Here is a 24443-nt window from a genome sequence, read left to right on the forward strand (position 1 = left end):
GTTAATTACCGATGAAAAGTTACTTCTTTGTAAAGTTAGTAAAAAGTTACACTTTGACGCATTACTTGAATTATTAGTGCAATATCGTAACACACTCGAGCATATATTTTGATGAGTTTCATGGTTTTTTGCTATAAAACAAACAAGACATGAACGCGACCATCGCGCGAAAGCGACTGAGTGCAGTTAAGCCATATATATATATGGCTTATGTTGAGCGGAACATAAGTGATGAAGCGGTGTCGTCTCCATATGTATATCTCAATGGTAGGTATTCAAGTATTATCTGTCATAATTCTTTACATTTTCTCCAGCACCTTCCGACACTACTTTATAATATAATACCATAGTGTGTCATAGACTTGCACACATTAGGAAAAGTTATCATTACATTAGAGTTAATATTTTTCATTACGATTAATATGATTGTACTTTGCCATAATTGCATTTTTGTGTATCTATAATAGAAATATTCAAGTACATTTTTCTCAAATTAAGATTTATGGTAAATTTCTGGTAAATTAAAGGTATTCATCTGCACTTTATTTATTTGAGCAATTGTTGTTGTGGTTTTTTGGTGCTAATAATATTTTTTTGTATAAAATATATGATTAAATTTTATTCGTAATTTCCTTTTTTTTCCTTTCGAAAGCACTAGTCAAATAAATTTACTGTTTATATTCAGTGTGTTTTTTCACAAAATGATTCGACGAAGTATGTAAGAAATAAGAATTCCGTGCGTTTAATTTGACTGTGTATAAAATCAGTAATTACGACAAAAAAAGCAAACATTTTTAAACAAATCTTGTTATTCACGATGTTTTCGTTCCAACTTTACCTTTTGTAGTTTAATTGCATTGCTGGTAGTAAATTGCCCAATAAAGTAGAGTTAGGTCAGTAGTAGACCTTTGTCCGCATTCGTTATAGCAAATATCTTGTCATGAACAATAATCACTGTAGATATTTTTTTCTTATTTGTTAAACTTAGGTAATTGTAGTGTAACAGCCAAACGTTTAATAGTAGTCTGCGTAAACACAGACACATATTTGTTAAAAATTCATTTAATTTTAATTGTAATTATTGTTGATCAAGTTAAATGTTGTGTATTAAAATATTTATGTACATATATTTTTTAATAGTTGTAAATAAATAGTCTATTTTAAATTTTATATTAATTAATAAGTTGACACTGAAATTGTAAGTTTATTTCGCGCATGATAGTTGTTTATTTAACGTTGTGAATAATTTGTTTGATTCGATGCTCTTCCTTCCCCAACAGTACTCACAAGACCAAAGAATACTAAATATAATAATAGTTTGTAAAAAATTAACATCCTGTGCCAATGCAATTTTTGTAGCTTTTTGTACAAAATCTGCTGTTTCATACCTACATATTATAATATGTATTTTAAAATACAGATAATTGCTACCGTTATATTTTATTAAGATATTTCTAGGGCGAGTTTCAAGTCTACTCTGTATTCAATTTTGTTTTTCGTTCTTGTGTCATTTCAAATTATATTTCTTTAAAATGAGGCTCACTGATTAATAAAGTTAAAGTGCAAACCTTAGATTAAGGATTGGTCTCCAAGGAAGGAAGAAGACCAATCCTTAATCTAAGGTGCAAACGATATCGAATAAATAAAACATTTTGACGAAGCATAAAATTGCTTATTTTTGTAAACGTAGACATATTTAATACCTAGTAAATGAAGTTATTTACTTCTTGTTAAAGCCATAGAATATATAATATTATATAAACTGACGTAGAAGCGGTATCCGAACAAACTACCGTTAAACCGTACAACTTTGCCCAGATTTCTTGCTTTTTTTTCTAACTTATATATTTTTTGAAAAAAATATTATGTTCAGTTAGTGATTGTGCTAAATCATTGATAAATGTAATATTCTTTGCATAGAATATCCGATCATAACAAGACAATGAATGTTTATGTGCTAAAAACCTCAATTAAAGCAGCGGGCCAAAAAAAAGTATTTTTTACAAGTTTGCCCGCTTTTCAAATACCTCTGTAATTTCGGTATTTTCTATCTTAAGAACATAAGATTTAGAGATCATTTTAGAAAAAATACCAATCTATCACAGGACCTTATTGCTGTTTTATCTTTTATATTATCTGCCAAATTTGAGTGGGCAAAGTCGAATTTCAGTTTTTGTAGTTTTTATTAAAAAAAAAAACGATGCGCTAGGGTTGTCAGTCTTTTATTTAATCAGTTCAGTGTAGGTACACAGGTACGTTACGAACACGTGGCTCGCTCTTTAACATTAAAAGGGGAAAGCTCCGCCAATCGACTTAAATAATAGTATAAAAATTAAACAATCATAAAATTTGCAATATGTACTTTCTATTTTAAAAACGATATAAAATTAAAACAACTCTTACTAAACATAATACATACGTAGGTACATCTATTTTGTTTAGTGTGAGTTGTCTATGATAGATTTATATCACTTGTAAAAATCTCAAAAAGTGAATGAAATAAATCTATACCTATTCAAAATAGAGCTTTTAAAAACAAACAGTAATTATAAAACTATAGATTAAAATAAACTCTTAGCATACCTAAGTAATAGGAACAATTTTAAAGGCTCAACAAAATAAATTAAAACAAAACTTAATTTGGCTTTTCCAACAGCTTGTACAAAAACTATAGAACTGATACAAATCAAACACGCAATTTAACAGGGTAGGACCATAAAACAAAAAAAAAAAAACAGTCTTTTAAAAACTTAACAATAATCAGATCGAATCGAGATGCTTCTTTAGGTTAATTATTCATAAACATATTCATTATTTCTTTAGGCTGATCAAAATTAAAACGGATTAGGCGCACAATGCCACATTCGGGAAATGACATATTAACGCAAAATGACACTCGTAAAATGTCATTTCTCAATATGCCACATTATGCAAAATGACACATTAGCAAAATGCCACATTAGCAAAATGCCACATTCGCAAAATGCCACATTCGCAAAATGCCATTTCTTAAGATTACACATTCTTAATAGCTATAGCCACTTATATTTTGCTTAGGTATATTGAGTATACGATTTGCTTAATCAAGTCGTTCTTAAAGTTATAGCTAGGTGGCGTTATTCATAAAAACATTTAACGTCTAAATATAAAAAAATACTGTCCCAAGTGACATTTAGATATTTTGATTATTTGACATTGTGCGAAAACGGGATTTTGCGATAAGACATTTTCGAAAATGGTATTTTGGTAATGTGACGTTTTGCGATGTGGCTTTTTCGGAATATGACAATTTAAAAATGTGACATTTTAAAATGTCATTTTGCGAATGTGGCATGAACGGTGAAGGAAAACATCGTGAGGAAACCGACATGTCGAAGAATTAAAAAGTTCGACGACATGTGTCATCCGCCAACCCGCACTTGGCCAGCGTGGTGGATTATGGCCTGTACCCTCATAGGAGGCCCGTGTCCCAGCAGTGGGAACGTGTATGGGCTGATGATGATGATGATGATGATGATGATGAATGTGGCATTGTGCGCCTAATCCATTAAAACATTTTATTACTGAATGTTGTATGAAGGATTAAATGTAACATCAAACATTATTTGGCCTCGTCTCGAAATATTTGGAGGAGGTAATACAATTTCCACATCATCTACATTTACGTCACAAACGTCCTCCACGTTCGGGTAAGAAAAGATTACCTTACCACCTTTTGCATTTTTTACTTTTCTTGTGAATTTTACTGTAGGTATACTGTTTTTTAAATATAGTACACGACCAACAAAGTGCTTTACGCTTTTTTTTGTTGAAAATTTGACTATAACCCAGTCCTCCTCTTTTAATTTCACATCGTTTGTAAAGTATCTTATATCACCAAGCCCAAATGGTGGATTGGAGTTTTCCGGGTCGAAATTTTCTTTCTATCTCTTGTAAACATGTTGATAGATATTCATCAAATGTCTCATATTCAGAATCATCTGTGTTTGCAATACTCAGAATATCCGATTCAGAACTCGTTTCACAATAATATGGTCTCAATTTCTTCCGTTTCGTAACCTTTTTTTTTCTTCCAGTATTTACACTTTCCTGTTTTCTTTTATTGGTTTCAACTTTCTTTGCAACAATTTTCATCTGTAAGGCTGGTTTTCCGCTGGTTTCAGTACCTAATCTAATTTTTTTCTTGATGTCCATCATTTCTTTTGTTGTTACTCTTACATCTGAGGTTATTATAACTTTAGGTTGAGATGAAATATTCGCATCATGAGCAACAAAAAGCCGATTCTGGCTGCAACTTTTCATTGATTTATTTAATACACACACGTCAACTTGTTGATCGTTAGTATAGTGTGCTGCTAAACCTAAATGCATGTTGATAATTTTGATACTAAGTGCATCAAGTCTGGCTGGATTATAGATCACCGGTGAAAATTGGGGCCATAGTGCTGGTTCTCCGCAACCGATGATTCCAAAGGAGGTTGATGGCATATCGTATTCAATCGTTCCCTTTTTTTCTGTCACTTCACCTGTAATTTCATTTAAGTAAATCTCATTTTCTGTGTCCCACGCCATAATATCTTCTATGTCTCTTTCTTGGTTAGTCTTTATTGTTGCCTCTTTAGTATTTTTTTTTACAGATTTCTTTTTACGTGCTGTCAGTTGAGTCGAAATATCATCAGCACAAACGGACTTTCCGGGTTCTGTGTGTAATTTCTTACTTCTTTTTAGTTGCATGGGCTTAGCAGCCCTTGATTCTTTTAAATAATCCAACAAAGCTGTATCAATTCCATATTCTGAATCGTCTAAATACTCAGGGATTCTCTTAAAAACATTTCGTGGATTTACGGGCCATATCCCTGTGGCTATGAAACCACTTATTATGTTATTACTTTCCTTATGTTTCATATTTTCTAATAATTGAGCCAAAAGTTTTTGAAAGTGTTTTTTATTTAAGGAAGATTGTCCTGGATTTTTGAATTTGTAATCCAACAGAATCTTTTTCCACTCTCTTTTTAGTGGGCCAAAGTACGCTACGTCCAGCGTTTGCGTTAGGTGAGTGGAATTTGGTGGTAAAAATACCATCCTTATATTGTGTTTTTGGCATAACTCTACAACTTCAATATTTATATGGGAAGACAAATTATCACCAATTACTACTTTTGGCCCGGGAATCCGTTTTGCCCACTCAACTACTATAGTTTTAAAATAATCTTCGAATGAAGCTGTATCAAACCAACCGGATTTGGAACAATTATATCTAGTTCCAGCTGGGCCTCCTTCAATCCACTCGGAATACAAATTTGAGGATTTATAAACTACATATGTTGGTAAATAAGCCCCAGCTGCGCATGCAGTAAACATGATGGAAATACAACCCTTTGTGCTATTTAGTATCCTTTCAGGATGTTTGACGCCCCTACTAAAAACACATTTTGAAGTGCCTGGATTGTCGGACAAGTTAGTCTCGTCGTAGTTCAGTATGTTCATCGGTGGTACATCATTTAGCGTTTCACTTAAATTAGCATAAAATTGTTCCATTTCTTCTAATCCTTTCTCAGCCCGTACCTTTTTTATATTTTGAGTTGTTCTGATGGTTAATTTCGAACGATTTCTGTGTAGAAATCCTGCTACCCACGTATCACTGGGTAATTTGTCATCAAATAAATCGGTTCGTGAATTTTTTTCAACATATTTATAGACTAACATTTTTACATCCATTTTCGTCATAGGGCTGCCGTAATCTGCTGAAGCTAACAACACGTTTGCCAGTTTTTCTTCCTCTTCGTCAGTTAATTTTTTTTGTCCTCCAGCTGGTTTCAGGTGAATTTTTCTTATTTTGTTTAATATTGTCCGTCGAGGGATTCCAAACCTCTTTTCTGCCTCCCGACTTGACATTCTATTATTTTGTACCATGTCAACCGCTAATTCTACCATTTCATCTGAATAATTTCTGTATTGTCTCGAAGCTAATTTCGTTCTCTTTTTTCTTGTATTTTTTTTCTTAGCACCACAGAACAGTAAGAACATAATAGAAGTGCTATAATGTCATCATTAGTATGAAAACCAGTGTCGCCAAACCCACACATTTAAACCGATAGTTATACAGTACACTACAAGTAAACTATGCCTTTGATTGGACAGCTTAATTTGAGTAAAAACTGACTTAGGTTATAAATTCAGCATTTCAATATGTACCCTAACGAACCAAGTTACGGTTTATTTTAGTATAACATCCCTAGGTATATTAGCTGTTTTGTTTCTCTTTGCTCAGAAATTCCAAATTCGAAAACATTCAGCTATTCCACAACAGATGGCGTTGGTTTTCAATACATATAACTTTGAACCTCTACACATAAAGAAAAGGTTGAAATTTGTGTCACTCTAAATTAATGACATTAACTTGACATTAACCTGATGCTATGCTCTAAGGGATGTCAGCCTTGTTATCGATAATTCACAAATAAATATATTTTTGTGCATTTTTTTTTTCTTTCTATTATATGAGTATAGGATAATGTGTCACATTTTGGAGTATGTTTATTACTACTAAGTACGTCTTTTCATATTATTATATTTAAATAAAAAAACGGAATAGAATAGTATAAATCTGGGGGCACGGTAGTGCCCCCGCCAAGACGAGCCAAGCGAACAAGCGAAGCGCACGGGCACTACCTACCTTTTCTCGAAGCGCTTCGACGTTTTTTTGAACCCTCATAACTTGGGTTTGGATTATGCTAGATCAACAAAATTTTCGGGATATATTGTCAATAGCGGACTTATTGAACATATTAAGTTTTAATTACATTAGCTTTTATACTTCAGATTTTATTTATATCTAAAAAACGCTAATTTCGTCACTGACTCACTGATGATCATCAAAATTCTTAAGGTATTTCCTAATGTCCTAGAAAGCTGAAATTTTGTATGTAAGCTAGTATTAGCACACAAACAACAAAAAAATTATAAAACTTGTAACTATCATCCCCCAACCCCTTAAACTAGGGGATGGGAGTTTGTATGAGACCTGTAATTTTAAATTAAATTTTGATAACGCTAGAGGTCTAATCTAATAATCTAAAACTTGGTTCCCCTAGTTATATATATATATTTTTTTTTTTTTTTTTTATTTTTTTATTGCAACCCCGGCAATGGAGCAGGCGACCCACTTGATGGTAGGTGATGGTCGCCGCCCATGACAGTTCACAACATTAGGGAACGTATTGCCGGTTTTTAGGTGGAAGAAGGCTTTTGAGGTGGGTGTAGGCTTTTTTCTTGAAGGTTCCCATGTCATATTGGTTGGGGAACACGGAAGGTGGTAGTTTGTTCCACAAGAGTGTGGTTCTAGGCAAGAAATGCCGTGCAAAACGCACAGTTGTCGAACGCCATGCATCGAGATGGTGACGATGATATTTTTGTTTGTGCCGAGCAGTGCGGTGATGGAATTCTGCAGGTGGTATCAATGCAAACAGTTCCTCAGAACACTCGCCGTTGTAAATGCGATAAAACACACATAGAGACGCAACATCACGCCTCAAAGCCAATGGATCGAGCCGATCGGTGAGCTCAGGAAGGTCGACAATGCGGCAGGCACGACGCTGAAGGTGGTCAAATGGAAGTAATTGATACTCGGGTGCTCCAGCCCACAAGTGAGAACAGTACTCCATGTGTGGCCGAACTTGTGCCTTGTAAAGTAGTAGGCGATGAGCTGGCGTGAAGTACTGTCTCGCTCTTGCGAGCACCCCGAGTTTCTTTGAGGCTAATTTAGCCTTGTCTTCCAAATGACCGCGAAATTGTACGTCACTCGCAATGTCGACACCGAGAATTCCGATGCTAGGCATGGCTTTGAGCGGAGTATTCTGGAACTTAGGGGACACTGCAAAAGGCTTCTTCTTAGCTGAAAATGCGCAAACTTGTGTCTTTGAGGGGTTAAACTGCACAAGATTGTTTTGGCCCCATATTGAGACTTCTTCAAGGGATTTCTCAATGTTAGACACAAGTTTTTTTCGATGCTCATCCACTTGCTCCTGAGAGAGATTTGCAAGACCGGTATATGCGGCGTCGCCCGTGCTATCGTCGGCATAACAATGTATGTCACGTATTTGTAACATATCATTGATATGTAAAAGGAATAGCGTAGGCGACAACACGCAGCCCTGTGGAACACCAGCATTCACAGGCAGGGGCTCTGAGCATGATCCGTCGACAACGACCTTAATGCTTCGTGCCTTGAGAAAGCTGGCGATCCATGTGCAAAGTCTCTCAGGGAGTCCGTATGAAGGCAATTTGGAGAGGAGCCCCTTGTGCCACACCCGGTCGAAAGCTTTGGCCACGTCTAAACTAACTGCCATGGCTTCCATATATATATATATGTATAGGTACTCCTTGTTAAAAAAAAAAATTTAATCGACATATAAAATTTTGTTACAAACAACTTACAAAAAGAAATGAAATCCCACCAAAAACATTTTCATGTAAAATGTTGTCAAGACGAGCCCATATGACTCGCACTGTCAAAAAGTTATCAGATCTCATGTAGAGCCAAGCTTCTAACACTACACGCCCTAACTCTACAAGGCCTAACTTCACAAACTCTACACCTTAGTCAAAATATGTGGCTTGGCCGTTCGTTACTACAAGAACTATTGTATAACACAAAAGTAATGAACAGTGAATTAATTTTTCACCTTACGCCGATGTGAATGTAGCGAAATGGCAAAGCCACATATTTTGACTAAGGTGTAGAGTTTGTGAAGTTAGGCCTTGTAGAGTTAGGGCGTGTAGTGTTAGAAGCTTGGCTCTACATGAGATCTGATAACTTTTTGACAGTGCGAGTCATATGGGCTCGTCTTGACAACATTTTACATGAAAATGTTTTTGGTGGGATCTATATTTACAAAACAAACAGAAAATATGCATTATTTTAAATCTTGGAACTGCCGTAGGTTTGATGTATCGGTGGCCTTTGTTAGACTGCTTATTGCTGTTCGGCATCCAGTTAACTCGTCACGTTGCATTTATTATCCATTTCTCTTTTAAATTAGGCTCTTTCGAAAATCTATAAATAAATAGGACAAATGAAAGCTAAGGAAAAATAGAATAAAATTTAATATTTAAAATGTTTGTCTTTTCTAAAGTATCGATACTGTCGATATGCGCCACATGCATCACTAATCCGACATTCGTTTGTTTACTTTTTGTTTATTTCAATAATATTCCAGAAAGTCTTGTTTGCTGTTCAATCTATATTAGTACTTATTTCTTATGGATTAAGGTTCATTTTGACTTAATATTTTTATAAATTTTTGACAAATTACGACAAGCGAAGTTGTAACATAAAATATATTTAAAATAAATTAAAATAAGACTTACCGATGGTATGAAATGCCTCGATTGCTGATATTATTTCGTCTGCTATCATTTTTCCACTCTAATACCGAACAACACGCTCTAAATAATGAATAAATATGGAAATAAGGTTTGACAGTTGACAACCGACTCGAATATTTTTCTGCGCACAACTGAGAGCGAGTTAGGTGATCTTACCTTACTAGTGACACGTGGGCCACGCCCACATCGCACTTCTATTATGTTCTTACTGTTCTGTGCTTAGCACTATACATCCTGAAATAAAAAAGAAAAAAAAATATTGAGCTCAAGGAACTCAGATTTAATTTAACATTGAGGTGACAGCCCTAACGGTAATATTTTTGTGGGCAATGTCGTAACGACTGCTTTAGAAAAACAAATTTGACATTGCCCACCAACATTACGTAGAATGTAAAAGAGATTTCGCACTGGATATTCGGTCTTTCTTGTGTATTTATTACAAATTCACAATGATACAAAAAATTACTTACCTGCTATAATTATTAGTAATCGAGTTTTAAAGAAAGTTTTTCACACGACTTTTGGCCCGCAAAATTCACCACCAACTTTGTTACAGTTGTGACAGCGACTGAAGTGACATTAGGAAAAATCAGTTACGTAGTGTTGCCAGAGACATAGTCAAATTTCTTCCATAAATTAAATAACAAACGCAACTAAAAAATGTTGCTGCTTTTTTTCAATATTTGTGAAATGTACCTTGCTGGGCAAACTCAGATTAGTTGGGCAATCTTGTAAGGTTTTACGGTAGCAGATAAAGCAGTTCCGCGTTATGGCTGGTTCACACTTTGATTAGTGTGAGTGCAGGTGATTAGTGCGAGTGCAGGTGTGTAGTGCGAGTAGTGTCCAATTCAACTGCGAGTGCAGGTGATTAGTGGGAGTGCAGGTCAATGGTGCCATTCGCGACGCTACACACTACGCTAAACACTAAACACTAAACACTCGTGTCCAGACGTGTTTAGGCAGGCACACTGCGAGTGAGGGGGAAGGGAGGGCGCGCGGGACGTGGCTACTCGCAGTCCACTCGCAAAAAAATAGAACACGCTTCTATTCACTTTACTACACAGCCTACTAAACACTTGCACTAAACAGTCGCTGTCCACACGTAGTTACTAAACACCTGCACTAATCACCTGCACTCGCACTAATCAAAGTGTGAACCAGCCTTTAGACAAAGATAGAGTACCTATATATTTAAACCATTAGCCGCAAAAAATCAGCAACGTAACCGGCTATTCCACTAAACGCAACCAAGCTAAATTAGCTGACTTCAAACGGAACATATTTTTACAATTACGCCTATGCCGTTTCTACCATAATTCATATTTGTATTCTAAGATTAAAGCTAAAATTAATCTTTCTCTCTATGAAATAAAATTTGCTTTGATTTTTCGAATATTTTTAAAACCAGAAATAATTTTTGTAACACTCACTGCAGAGACTGCATGAAGGTGTAGGTACTAATAAATAAGCAATAATTAATTTTAATACTTAATTCTTTTAATTATTGTGATAAATAGTAATACCTTAAGTATCGTGTATATTTTCTCCAAGGATAATAAAGCGAGTTATTAAGGTTCATAAAATTTTATTACACAATATAATATGTGAATTAATTGTTCAAATTCAAATAAGAGGTACGATTTGTTGTTGTAGGTACATTACATACTTACCTTACCTACCTTTTCTTTCATTTATCATGAACCATTGTTGGGCATATTCAGTTAAACAGTACCTACCTATTAATAGTCTTTGAAACATTGTAGCTACGATTTGATCTGATAGCACTTGGTATTAGCCGATACGATCGCAAGTCGCGAATCGCGATTCGAATACTCTCCTAATACGTAGACTTTATATTTGAGAATAATTACCTTTTAATTGTATGCAATACGACTATGACTATAGTAAATCCTGTGAAATGATTTTGTATTGATATTTTATATATGCTACAGTAAAAACCCTGAACCAGTCAATAACCTTATTGACCGGTAAAATTAGTCAATAAGGTTATTTGACTAAGGGCGTCGGTCAATATCCTCTTTGACTGATTTTATCTGACAAAATCAGTTAATAAGTATATTGACCGACACCCTTAGTCAATAACCTTATTGACTGGGCAATAAGTAACATATACATATAATATAAACCTTTGATTTGTACGGTGTTCTACCTATGTAATTAAATATTATGTTATATGTACTAATTAATGTATTTTTTACTCTTGTGCTATATCCATCCATTATAAATTTACTATTTATAAATATTTAGATTTCAGCTAATAGCTGTGATAGTCATTTTTGTATAACTTTATATTTATCATTATGGGTATTCACTTTCAGGTGCAATAAGTATATATGGAATATGAATAAGAGCTTTGTAATACGATAAAATTGTATTATCGTTTAAGATTTTTTACTTAGATATTTTCAATTATCAAAAAGTGTCCACTTGGACTGTCACACAAAATTAAATACATTTGTAGTAGGGAATGCTCGTAGATGATTTTACAAAATTCTTATAAATGTGTACCTGGTAGATGTAGTTTTAATACCTTAAATACCGATATAATAGTTTTGCATTTTCTTACCAGTTTGGAGTACAATATCGGCAAAAATATATACTATGGTCAATGGTGTAAGTATTATCCTTAAAAATATTCACTCTATATAAACTGTACTCTATAATGGACAAACAAACCTTGACGATAGAAGACGTCGTATAGATAATTAAATTTTAATTCTCGGATGTTATGTAGAAAATACAGAAATATTTATATTACAATTTAAGTTTCCAGCAATAAGTTAATGGTACATAACCAGAAGTAGTTGATTAATATTAAATATTCTATAGGGGCTTTTTTTCAATTTTGTTGATTTAAAGACAACAAAATGGATTTATGTTTATATCTTACAATATCGACCATGTTTAATTTTATATAATTCTATGAAATAGACAAGGTAAGACATGGGACTTTTTGTGCATTACTTCGTCATTATTATTGTACACTTTTGCAAACTTATTTAGTTATTTCACTATTGAGTGTTATATTTTGGACAACTGTATCATATTATTATGTAGTTAATTATATTTTTCTAATTAGTTTGAATGTATGTCTTAAAATATTTTGTGTCTAAATAAATGTATTAAATGTGGACCATTTTTTATTTATAAATCTGAAAATGGCAATTGGAAATAGTAGAAATAATAAAAAAAAAAACAAGCATCATGACAGTATTATTTGATTTATTTACCTTTGCTAGTTATACATTGGTAAAAATATTAAGGCTATGAAACAATTTGACTTAGCATTTGGTTTTAACAATAAATTCACGCAGAGGGAACTTGGGAACTACCACATCTCGACAAGCTTAGTGCTAAATGCAATCATATTGATCACTGCATTGTTTGCACAGTTATATTTGAAAACACAAATTCTAATGCGAAGCCCTTTGTTTAATCAATAGTACTCTTACCTTATGTGCCTAAAGAATAAAAATTTCCTAAAATATTTTACAGCGATTTTTAAATATTCAATAACCCTTAATTTTACATGAAGTAGAAAATGAAAATTTTATGCCTATCATATAAAAAAGTAGTTGATGTAATAATGTTTGTGAATGCACTGAATATGTAACTTGTTATAAGTACAGGCATTTAAATTAAATCATGAATCAAGAACAATGACAGAACTAACTCTTAATCATACAAAAAGCAAGTTTGACTTCTCAAAGGCCACAATAATTTAGGTAATGTAAGACATAAATGGGTGTATCTCTCTACAGCAATTGTAGAGCTTGTTACAGTGTTCTTAATAGTTACATAATATTTACCCAATCTACTATTATCAATACATATATAAATATGAATAGTATAATACATTAAACCCATTAAATGCAACATGGAAGTTATGACACTAAACTTGAAGAAAAAAAAATGAGTAAAAATTAACTTATGCTAATTATGAATAATAAAGATCAATAATAATATATTTAAATTGAAGAAATATAGTTTAGGGTAAATTACAAAGGTACACAGCAGAGTATACAGTAGATTGGGTTGCTCAGTAATTAAAAAGGAAACTTTAAAAAGTGCTTCCCTCTGGTGGCTGTGAAAGCTTCATATTTTCCTTCAATGTCATGAGACGTCTCAGCTCCTGTAGTACAGTCTTGATTGTATAATCACGCTGCCATCTAGCAAGAATTGGAACTTGTCTATTATCAACCTATAATATAAATCACTTGGTCAATAACACAAAACAAAATAACAAAAAATATCTATATTTTGAAGTTGTTTTACTACGTACAAGTCCAGTCTGACTGTTGACGCAATTCATGTTGATTCTAGACATAAATCGCGCTGTAGGGGGCTCGTCGGGATATCTAGTTCCACATTCAATTTTAAGTGAATACATTCTATTTTCATATGGAGTCTGAAAAAAGAAAAGTTTGAGAAAACATAATATTGATCTATATATATAGTTTATTTTAATAAGTACTTGACTGATTGAAAAAATGATTACTGGTAATTTTATAATAATTAATTTTAAAACAAAAATATTCAACATTCAACAATAAAAATGAAATCAACAAAATGTCAGAGTTACCCTAGGTGGCCCAATTATCATCCCAGTCCAGTGAGTCAAGGTCATATCGTCATCGCTCTCGAGACCCCAAGATATTGTGCCATCGCCCACTCCCTTCTGACCTTGCTCAAGTTCTTCTAGAAGACGAAAATTTCTCGGCACAACTAAGGATGAATAAAAAAAATTAATAATTCAAATGATGCGTAATGTTCGCATAACTCAATAAACAGTAAAGTTTAATAATACCAAGCGCAAAACTTACCAACGCCTGATGACGGATTCGCCATGATCACTAGTTCCCGGCGCTTGCACTACTGTAACGTAATTTACTGCACAATAAATTATTTCGCTAATAATGTATTTTTCATTAGAAAGTTGACTCTTTATTGTGCATCAATAAACGAGGTTTAATTTCATTTAATAAAAAATCGAACTGCTCAATGAGCAGGTTAGCGATTTTTTATGCTGACTTTGACAAATGTCAAAACTTTTCTATCTCATTCTCCATTTTCATTTCCATATGCATGAAAGAACACAAGTTGTAAATATTAAAAAAAATTGTTGACTGTACCCAGTGTTCTGTGCTGTACCCTGCAGGCTAAGCCTGCAGGTAAGCTATCTATCATGCATGAAAAATTAAGTAGGTAAGATTTTTAAATGAATTTTAATCACAATATAACCTGAGTCAAATATATAATATAATATTCATTCCAAACTATTTATTACAGACTACAAACTAAAGAAATGAGTACTTTTCGCCCTCGGGATTCATATATAAGGTATTAATGTGATGATTTTCAGTTTAATTAATTATTTTAAAACAATCAATGTATTTTTTGAGGCTTTAGAAAATTTATATTTAATTTTTTAAACATTATCATATATGTCATATAACTCATATTATCGTAGATCTGTGGCGATAATATGATTATAAATTCTATATTTCTCTATGGATTACACCACCGCGTACGGCTGGTTGTGTGTGCGTTTTTCCTTTTCCGTATTGTGGATTCTTTTATTTAGTTACACACATGGTTTTAATATAATTTTAAAGCATTTGTTTTGTGATTTTTTTAAATAAATTTGTAAACAATATATGCCATGTGTCGAATCGCTGTTTGATTAATCTTTTTCGTGATAGTGCATTTTGGAGGTAAAATGCCCGCTTCAATTTGTGACCCAGTATCTAACGCATTGCGTTTATCTCTTACGGCTGAAGAATCACAAAATTCATCTTTACTGGATAGTAGGTTATATTCATCAGCTAAAAATGTACTTCTATCAAAGATAGAATTTGAAGAATCTGGTGACTATCAAAGTAATGTTCTTGACGGACTCAAATCAAAATACGTGGTTATTCGACCTAAAAAACCTGTGTTGGAAACAAAACTTCTTAAAAAGGATGGGAACTCAGGCGGCCAAACAAATGGTAAGAAATTAATCTATAATCATTAGATATCCAACGCCCGTGAACTAGATAACGTTTTCTAAGAGGTTATCTTTTACGCGATGTCAATATTGACTTGAAAGCAATGAGTTTCGAAAGTGATAGGTACCTATCTCGGCTTACTTTTATTTATTTGTATTTTTTAATGCCGGAAGTAATAAAGTATAATATGAAAAATTCAACTATTTGTATCAATGTACTATGTTTCAGAACAAAGTAAGTCTGGTGAAGAGGGCTTACCTAAGCCTAAGCGATTATTATTTCCACTTGAAAAGGTTCAACTGGGCTGGCAAGGAGCATGGACTGCTGGCTCAGGAATGCAAAATGTTGGAAACACATGCTATTTAAACTCAACTTTGCAAGCTCTTTTCCATGTACCTGCTTTCGCCAACTGGCTTGTGTCAGAAGCTGCCCATTCTGAAAAATGTAATCAACAAGGTAAGACAAGTGTATAAACCTGAACATATTAATATTTTTCAAAATGTACTGAAATCACTATTCTCATAATAAATCATTTGAATTTGAATAGTGTTAGAAAATCTTTTGTTATTGTTTTGTCTTGTGAATTCAAACAAGATTTATACTTTCATTATATATACACAGTATTTAGTTCCTATTTACAAAACAAAAAGAAGGTAAAGAATATTTTTTTGAAGATTTTAAGTACAGCAATGTTGAATTTGTTGTTATCAAATCTGAAACCACCTTCTACAAATCGACATTGAATATAATCTCTTTTGTTTTTAGCTGATATATTTTTTTTAATATTATAGCTATCTTTACAGTTATGTAACAACAAAGTACAGTAAATTGGCCTTTTTAATAATTTTATCTTCACTTTTATGTTTTATGTTGTATTGATCCATTGAAATAGACAGATTTAATAAATAATTAAATAATTAAACTTTTAACATTTATTCTTCTAGCTGTTCTCCGCGGTTTCACCCGCTTTGCTCCACTCCTGTTGGTCTTAGTGTAATGAAATATGATAGCCTTCCTCAATAAATGGGCTATCTAACACCAAAATAATTTTTCAAACCGGCCAGTAGTTCCTGATATTAGTGCGTTCAAACAAACAAACTCTTCAGCTTTATAATATTAGTATAGAAGTATAGATTGGTGACAATACAGTAATATTTAAATATAGTATATTACACATTTTTCCTTATTTTATTCTATTTTTTTCTTCACACTTAATTATTGTTTACAGAGGCTTGTGTCATTTGTGGTATGAGAGCATCCTTGATGGCGACACAAAAAAGTGGTGGTGCTCCGATAAAACCATGGCAGGTGTATTCAAAACTACGTCTTATTTGTAGACATTTAACTCCAGGACGTCAAGAGGATGCTCATGAATTTTTAAGGTATGAAAGTTATACATGGTATGCAGTAATGACTTTGTCTTTAACATACATTTTTATGCTATTTTCTCTATCATTAATTTTAGGTATCTCATTGAAGCAATGGAAAAATGTTATTTATCTAATTTTATAAATTCTGACAAATTGGATCAATACAGTAAAGAAACTACACCGTTAAACCAAATTCTTGGAGGATATTTGAGATCAACTGTACGCTGCCTTGCTTGTCATCACTTGTCTACTACTTACCAGCATTTTGAGGTAACTCACATATAACTTTATGTAAAGATTTGTAGGCTTTATGTAAAGATTGATTCAAAATATATAATTCAGCCTATACAGGGTGTCCCACTGTTGGTTTAATAAGCTCAAACAGGTTATAGTTTTGCATACGCTGAGTATGTAAAAAATACTAATAAAATTCCAGACACCTTTTTTTTTCAAATATATGAATTTTTAAAACTCTATGTGTACATTCATAACAAGCAACCTGCCCAACTTTGCCACCAGTATGTGATCAGTGTATGCAATACTACAAGTCCCTTCGCACTTAGTATACCAATAGTGGGACACCCTGTATAAATATTATAAAAACATCAGTGATTTCAAAAAATATTTTTTTCTTTATCTTGATTATTCATTAATTGTCATGTTAATTATTCATATTCAATCTATAATATATCTTTCGTTTTTATAAATTGGAAAAATGTTAATTCAAAAATATTTTTAATTATAAAATAATTAATTACCATTCTATAACAGGACTTGCTTTTGGACATCAGAAAACATTCAACATTAGATGAAGCACTGGATTCTTTCTTTTCAAGAGAGAGATTAGAAGACCTCGGCTACAAATGTGAATCGTGTAATAAAAAGGTTAATTTGAAATATTTTTTACAATTTTGCTGTTTTTATATAATCATATGAATAATAAACAAATTTTCAATTCTTTTTATGTTTCAGGTTTCTGCAACCAAACAGTTTTTTGTTGAAAGAGCACCAATGGTGTTGTGTATTGCCTTAAAGAGATTTTCACTGACTGGTGGAAAGCTATCAAAACATGTGCAATTTAGAAAGAAAATCTCCCTTAGTAAATATATGTATAATAAAAACACACATCAGCAATTGGTAAGTGCAGTATTTCCTGTATCAATATTAGGTATAAAATGTGATGTATATAATTTATATTTTATACTATATGATTTATTTGTTTTCAGTCTTATAAATTGGTGAGCTTAGTGACACATTTGGGTCCTTCACAAAACTGTGGACATTACACTGCAATAGGTCAAGCTCCTAACGGCAACTATTATCAGTTTGATGACAGTTGCGTGCGGCCTCTACCATTGTCTGCTGTACTTGGTACAAATGCATACATAATGTTCTTTGAAAAGGATAACACTATAGAGGACTCAAATGGACCAACCACATCATCTTCTAGTGCAACTTATGGAAATCAAGTTTCAGAAAGTATTCTCAATAGGGATAAAAGTCCACTTAAACTGACACTGCACAGAAATGAAGACAGAAAACCTATTCCTTTGGGTAATACTACAAATGATTCCAAATGGGAACCTAAACCAATAATTTTAAATTCAACACTTAGTAAGTCTTCAGATACCAATAATTCAAATTCTGAACCTTGGGTTGTGAAACAAAATGGTGAAGTTGAGAAAGTCACAGCACCTAAAGTTCTAAATGGTGTAGATAAACCTAATTTCAAAGTTGTTGATGATAAAAAGATAAGTTTTATTATTAAAAAACAACCCAGTGAAGAAGGTCCTAAACCCAAAATTTTAAAAACTGACTCTGATCTCAGGTCTATTGTACCTATAGGCCCTAAACTGCCAGAAAAATCTATATTAAATAGTAAGATAGTTAAAATACAAAAATCACCCTTGGAAAAGTTAGAAGAACAAATGAATAAGGGAAATCCCTCTGCTTATGTTCAAAGAAATGGGAGTAATGGGTCTAAGTTGGTTCCATATGATTCTGAATCAAGCAGTGATGAACGGTATGATAAGTTAAATGAGGAAAGGCAAAGAAAAGAGGACTCAAAGGATGTAAGAAAACCAAAGCCAAGTAGATGTCAGTCACCTCAACATCTTATTGTAACTACTAAAGGAATGCATCATGCATGGACTGTCTCCAGTGAAAATAGTGCTCCTCTACTAAGTCCAAGTCTAAATGGAGACACAATCAAGAAGTAAGTTTGTTACTATTGTGCCAATAAATAAACATTATGCAATCAAACTCCTTTACAAAGTCCCAATAGATTAATTTTTAAATTGTCAGCTATTAAGCTTAATTTACACATTTTAATGATTGTTTGTGTTGAAGGAAGTAAAATTTTAAGCTCGTTTTTGGAGCAAATATGTTATATATCAAATGCAACAACATTATTTTATCTCATTACAATGTTAATATTTTGTATTACTTATATTTCTCTAGAGTGCTTATTACCGTAATTGTACATTGAACCAAAATTTACGTGCCTAATTCTGAATTGCAGGTTGAAGGACAAAGCAGATGGTACGGGTGAGACAGAGCAGAGTCCCAACACGAGTGTAAGCAGCATGTCCCCGCTGAGTTCTCGTGGTGAAGCTTCCCCGCCACCGGCACCAGCGCCACCACAACCACCCACCAACACGATAGAGACAACCAGGCACTTGCAGGGGCTGTCGCATAGAGGTTACGGGGCGCCTGTAAGCTCTTGGAGCGGCACTCATAGTAATCTTTCGAGACAGGTTCGTATTTTTATGTACCACTAGCTTCCGCCCGCGACTCCGTCCGCGCGGATGTCGGTCTTCGCGCGGATGGTTTATTTCTCCATTTTGAGTAACTCTGACAATGACATCTTATAAATATCTATTGGACCCAAATACGGCTAGGCCTATAATAATACGCAACGTGTGTTCGCGGTTCTACAGAACAACGTCTATGGATAACTGAAAAATTAAGATTAATTTTTTTCTGCGTATATTTCCAGGATAAAAAGTATCCTATTATACGCCCAGGATAATAAGGTATAATTATACCAAGTTTCATCGAAATCGAACCGTTAGTTTTCACGTGATGCCTGAACATACAGACAGACAGACAAATATTTTTTTAATTATATACATATTTGGGTTTGGTATCGATCCAGTAACACCCCCTGCTATTTATTTTTTCAATATTTTCAATGTACAGAATTGACCCTTCTACAGATTTATTATATGTATAGATTTTTCTACAATAATATATGCTTTACGTCTTTACGTTGATTTACGGGGAAATGTGTCTATGTACAATGTAATGTACATTCACATCATACTTATGAGTGACCCGCTCGGGTTCCGCACGAGTGCAATGTTTATATTAAAATTGAAATATACTGTACTATATTAAACATGCTACTTATATATAAACTAGCTCATCGCCCGCGGCTTCTCCCGCTTTGTCTCAAACCTAATAAATTATATACTAAAACCTTCCCATTGAATCACTCTATCTATTAAAAATTATCGCATGATAATCTGTTGCGTAGTTTTAAAGATTTAAGCATACAAAGGGACATATGTTTTATACAATGTAGTATGCATCGAATCGCTCTTTTTTTTCTATTTCAAAGTCTCGTGTAAAACATTGCTTACGTAAATACATTAAAATTATTGGTAATTATATAGATATTGCTTAAAATTATCTTATTGTAATATTTGTTTTCTGTAGGTCTTTGAAGAAAAACGTGAGGAGCGTAAACGCGCTATGGACGCGACCGACGAAATGGACCGAGGTCGCACTAAAAAGGTTAAGAAGTTTCACCATTATAATCGCTTCAACAACAGCAACGGTAGCCGGAACGGATACAACCCATTTCAGGTGAAATAAGTTTCAAGTAAAATGTTTTATTTATAACTAGCTTTCCGCCTGCGGCTTCGCCCGCGTTTTCAAAGAAAAACCCGCATAGTTTCATTCCCGTGGGATTTCCGGGATAAAAACTAGCCTATATTACTCGTGGATAATGTAGCTTTCGAATGGTGAAAGAATTTTTAAAATCGGTCCAGTAGTTTATGAGCCTGTGCATTACAATCAAACAAACAGAGTTTTCCTCTTTATAATATTAGTGTAGATTAAATATTTTTTAAAAACATAAAAATAAATACTTAAGATTTTGGGTTTTGAGTGTTTATCTTAATTCCTTGTTTAACCTTTACAGGAAAAACAAAACAAATTGCACTGGGGTAGCAGTAACTTCAAATATCGCAATGAAAGACGTCCGGGCCACCATTTCAATAAACACCATGGCAATAACAAATACAAGAGATTCAATAGGTGACTATGAAATGTATTTTCTCATACAAATAACCCTCATTCGTTTATCCTTTATTTGCAACTGTGAATAATATGTAATTTTATTTCTAGATTCAGCAACGGGAATCACTACAGGCGCCATTGACCCTGGCCGGTCAATAGCTCTATGTCAATGTATATAGTTGAATGGACTTTAAATTAGCTAGATATTATATTATAGCAGCCGATAGGTTAAGTGCAGCCGAATGGTATTCAGACGCCACAACCGCCATATAAAGTTATTTAAAAAGAAGTATAGTGAAAATTAATGTGACTAAAAACTTTACAGTCAATGGCAGGTAGCCTTAACTATTTTTTGTAAAATGTAATACGCTGTGAAACTTGTATTTTGTATAGGTAGTGTAAACCATAAAAGTGACTTATATAGTCGATTGATGTATTAAATTCCCTCAAAATGTGATTAATGATGATGTATGCCTCACTAGTTAAGTAGTCTACAAGAGAATTCAAGTATACAATTTAGCTCAATCTATATTTGCCTATTCTTAGAACTTAATACATCTCCTAATCCCTGTAATTCTTATAACTCATTGTTTCAAATAATTTTACTTAATATTTAATAGTTATTACTATTCATTACTTATCATGTAAGTGATATGTGATGTTCATGTTAACAAAGTTCGTTTTCATAAGCACATTAATGTAATGGTGAAAAAAACTTATTATCCATATCCTTTGTTTGTCATTTCTAATTAAAAGTTTGTGGTTTAAATGTATAATCAATATGAATTACTACTGCTGAATTGAATTAAAAAAAAAGTTTATTGCTTAGTATTATTCATGATGTGCTTGGAACTCCGAAGAAATCATTACATTTATGAAATCTTATCTTTAATTTAGAAGTAAATAGATAAATAAGTTCTATATTTGTTTACAAGGTGATTTATTTGTTATTTTATTTTCTAAATGTGTATATAATTTAAACTTAAACCAATTAAATGTGTTAACTGGTTTGCTGTTAATAATATTCCCAGAATATTTTTTTTCAAAGGACCTGTTTGTGCTACTATTTTTCATACAGGATATTTACTTGTGACATAAAATTAATTTTTACATTAATAAGTTATGAAAAATGAAAGACTAAACATATAGCAATACTCAATAATCCACTATGTGGTTGTTTTTATATTGACATTTTTATAGATCACAAATTGAATGCATTTTACAATGAAATAGTCTTACAACAATGCTGTGAAAAACATAGGAAGAAGCGACAAAAGAATGTCGTATTTGATACGAGATATGGTCTTTTAGCCGTTGTTTACGTATTTATTTATTTCAAAGACTATGAGGATTCCTCTGTTTCATTTAAAACACTTTCTTGCTTTTAAGGTATGAGTGATTTAATTTTAATTATTTTTTAAGTATTAAAACTATCATGGGTTACAGAATATGTTTAGAAAAAAGCCTCATTTTAATTGTATAATAGTATAATTTTCGACTTGTTAAGTTAGTGTGGGTGAATATCCACTAAATGCATAAAACAATCTTACTATCCGATTTTGTAGTTTTATTTTAACAGATATTTTTGTACATTAAAAATGCCATTTATATACATACAAATTCCCAAAAGTAAACAATAATGTTTGATACAAATGAACCTACCTCATTGGTCTACTTTCATCATTTATACTAATATTATAAAGCTGGAGAGTTTGTTTGTTTGAACGCGCTAATCTCAGGAACTAGGCCCGATTTGAAAAATTTCTAACAACATAACACCATAGCCCATTTATTGAGGAAGGCTATTATAGGCTATATATCATCATGCTAAGACCAACAGGAGCGGAGCAATGCGGATGAAGCCGCGAGACACATCTAGTTAATAATAAGATTAAGAAAGTAATTTAATGTATCTAGATTAATAACCACTAGTAATTATACCTTACTCTGAGTTAATTAGCGTCAAAAACCGGACCTCTACCCACAGAGAATGTGATTTAAATTCATCCTAATATGGTTGAATTTATTCTGGTGTATATTGACACAGGTAACAGGCTTAAAAATTATTACATTTGGTACGTTTTGTAAATACACTATAAAGTACCTAATATTTATAATATTGATTTTGCTTTAAGAAATTAGTTACGTGCCAATAGGGCGCGGGTAGGTCTTATCAAAAATGCTGTGCCGCTCTGCCGCTCAAGAAGCGAACGACACAAAATCGCACAAGTCCAATCTTCAAACCTTTTGAATACGATGGCGCCGAAGCCGCGGGCGAAAATCTAGTAATGCATATTTCATGTGTCCCTTCGTCCAGCATACTCACCATGGAATCCTGATATTTCATGAATGTCAAAAAACTGTTCTGAAATAGTGCTAAATAGTGCCCAAAGGAAAAAAATAGTGCTCTTGTACTTGCGAAGTTATAGCCATAGTTCGATGAGTATGCTGGACGAAGGTTTCGCCCAGCATACTCACCTCCGTCCGGAGAATCTGTATACGCTTCAAACATAATTCATACTTCAAAAAATAGTTCCCAAATAGTGCCAAACGGTGCCCAAAAAGAAAAAACAGTGCTCGAATAACTTCGGAGTTATAGGCTTCGTTCAGTGAGTATGCTGGGCGTAGGTTCTACGCCCAGCATACTCACCTCAGTGCGCGAATATCGAACGAGCTATAGGTATAATTTACGTCTCAAAAAATTGTGCTTGAAATAGTGCCCAATATCAGGCCAATTTTTGCTTGACTTTTGACTTAGAAAACCATTAAATTTTAATGTAAACTTCTACATACTAACGTAAAATGGGGTACAGTCGTCGACACATGTTTTTGGACAAAAATATTAAACTTTCTAATTGTAGACTTCATGTTATTGGAAATAATTATATTAATATACACACCGGCACAATTAGCGGAACAAAAAAAAAAGTGAGACTATGAGATAATAACGCATATATTTGACGAAAATGTAATTAGATACAAAATAACAAGTTGATTAACATCTTTTAACGACGACTTTGAAAAGTCTTCGTTATTTTTTATTGAAAAAATTAAGAAATTTGAAATAAGTGAAATTTTTAGATGATTATGAACCATCACAAAAAAATAAAAAAAGTAAGCAATAAATGATTTGACAATAAAATTAAAGCAAAATAATAACGAGTGTTTCCCCCTCTTGCTCTGATTACGGTTTCCATTCATCTAGGCTTGCTACAGATTATGTTACCGATGATTTCTTGAGGCAACCGCTCCCACTTCTCAAGTAATTCGTTTCTAAGTTCATTCAGATTGTTGGGGGTTGGCATTCTGGATTTAACCCTTCTTTTTAGCAAGTCCCAGACATGCTTTATCGGATTCATATCGGGGGAAT

At 33.0% G+C, this 24443-nt stretch overlaps 2 protein-coding genes across 2 annotated transcripts; one reads left to right on the plus strand and one right to left on the minus strand.

Moving 5' to 3' along the window:
• Positions 1-12613: 12613 nt before the first annotated feature.
• On the minus strand, positions 12614-14463 carry LOC123694513 (ubiquitin-conjugating enzyme E2 variant 2). Its single transcript, XM_045639967.1, has 4 exons — positions 14232-14463; positions 13991-14133; positions 13691-13816; positions 12614-13609 (listed from the first exon to the last, which is right to left on the minus strand). The coding sequence occupies exons 1-4, from the start codon at positions 14254-14256 to the stop codon at positions 13469-13471; spliced, it is 435 nt and encodes a 144-aa protein (XP_045495923.1). The 5' UTR covers positions 14257-14463; the 3' UTR covers positions 12614-13468.
• Positions 14464-14932: 469 nt separating this feature from the next.
• On the plus strand, positions 14933-22630 carry LOC123694411 (ubiquitin carboxyl-terminal hydrolase 36). The gene is made up of 11 exons (XM_045639838.1): positions 14933-15398; positions 15627-15854; positions 16627-16780; positions 16864-17038; positions 17540-17653; positions 17741-17905; positions 17995-18983; positions 19290-19524; positions 20489-20638; positions 20976-21091; positions 21182-22630. Exons 1-11 carry the CDS (start codon positions 15128-15130, stop codon positions 21213-21215), a joined length of 2631 nt encoding a protein of 876 aa, XP_045495794.1. The 5' UTR covers positions 14933-15127; the 3' UTR covers positions 21216-22630.
• Positions 22631-24443: the final 1813 nt, after the last annotated feature.

This window comes from Colias croceus, chromosome 9 (assembly GCF_905220415.1).
Source record: "Colias croceus chromosome 9, ilColCroc2.1".
Taxonomy (NCBI): domain Eukaryota; kingdom Metazoa; phylum Arthropoda; class Insecta; order Lepidoptera; family Pieridae; genus Colias; species Colias croceus.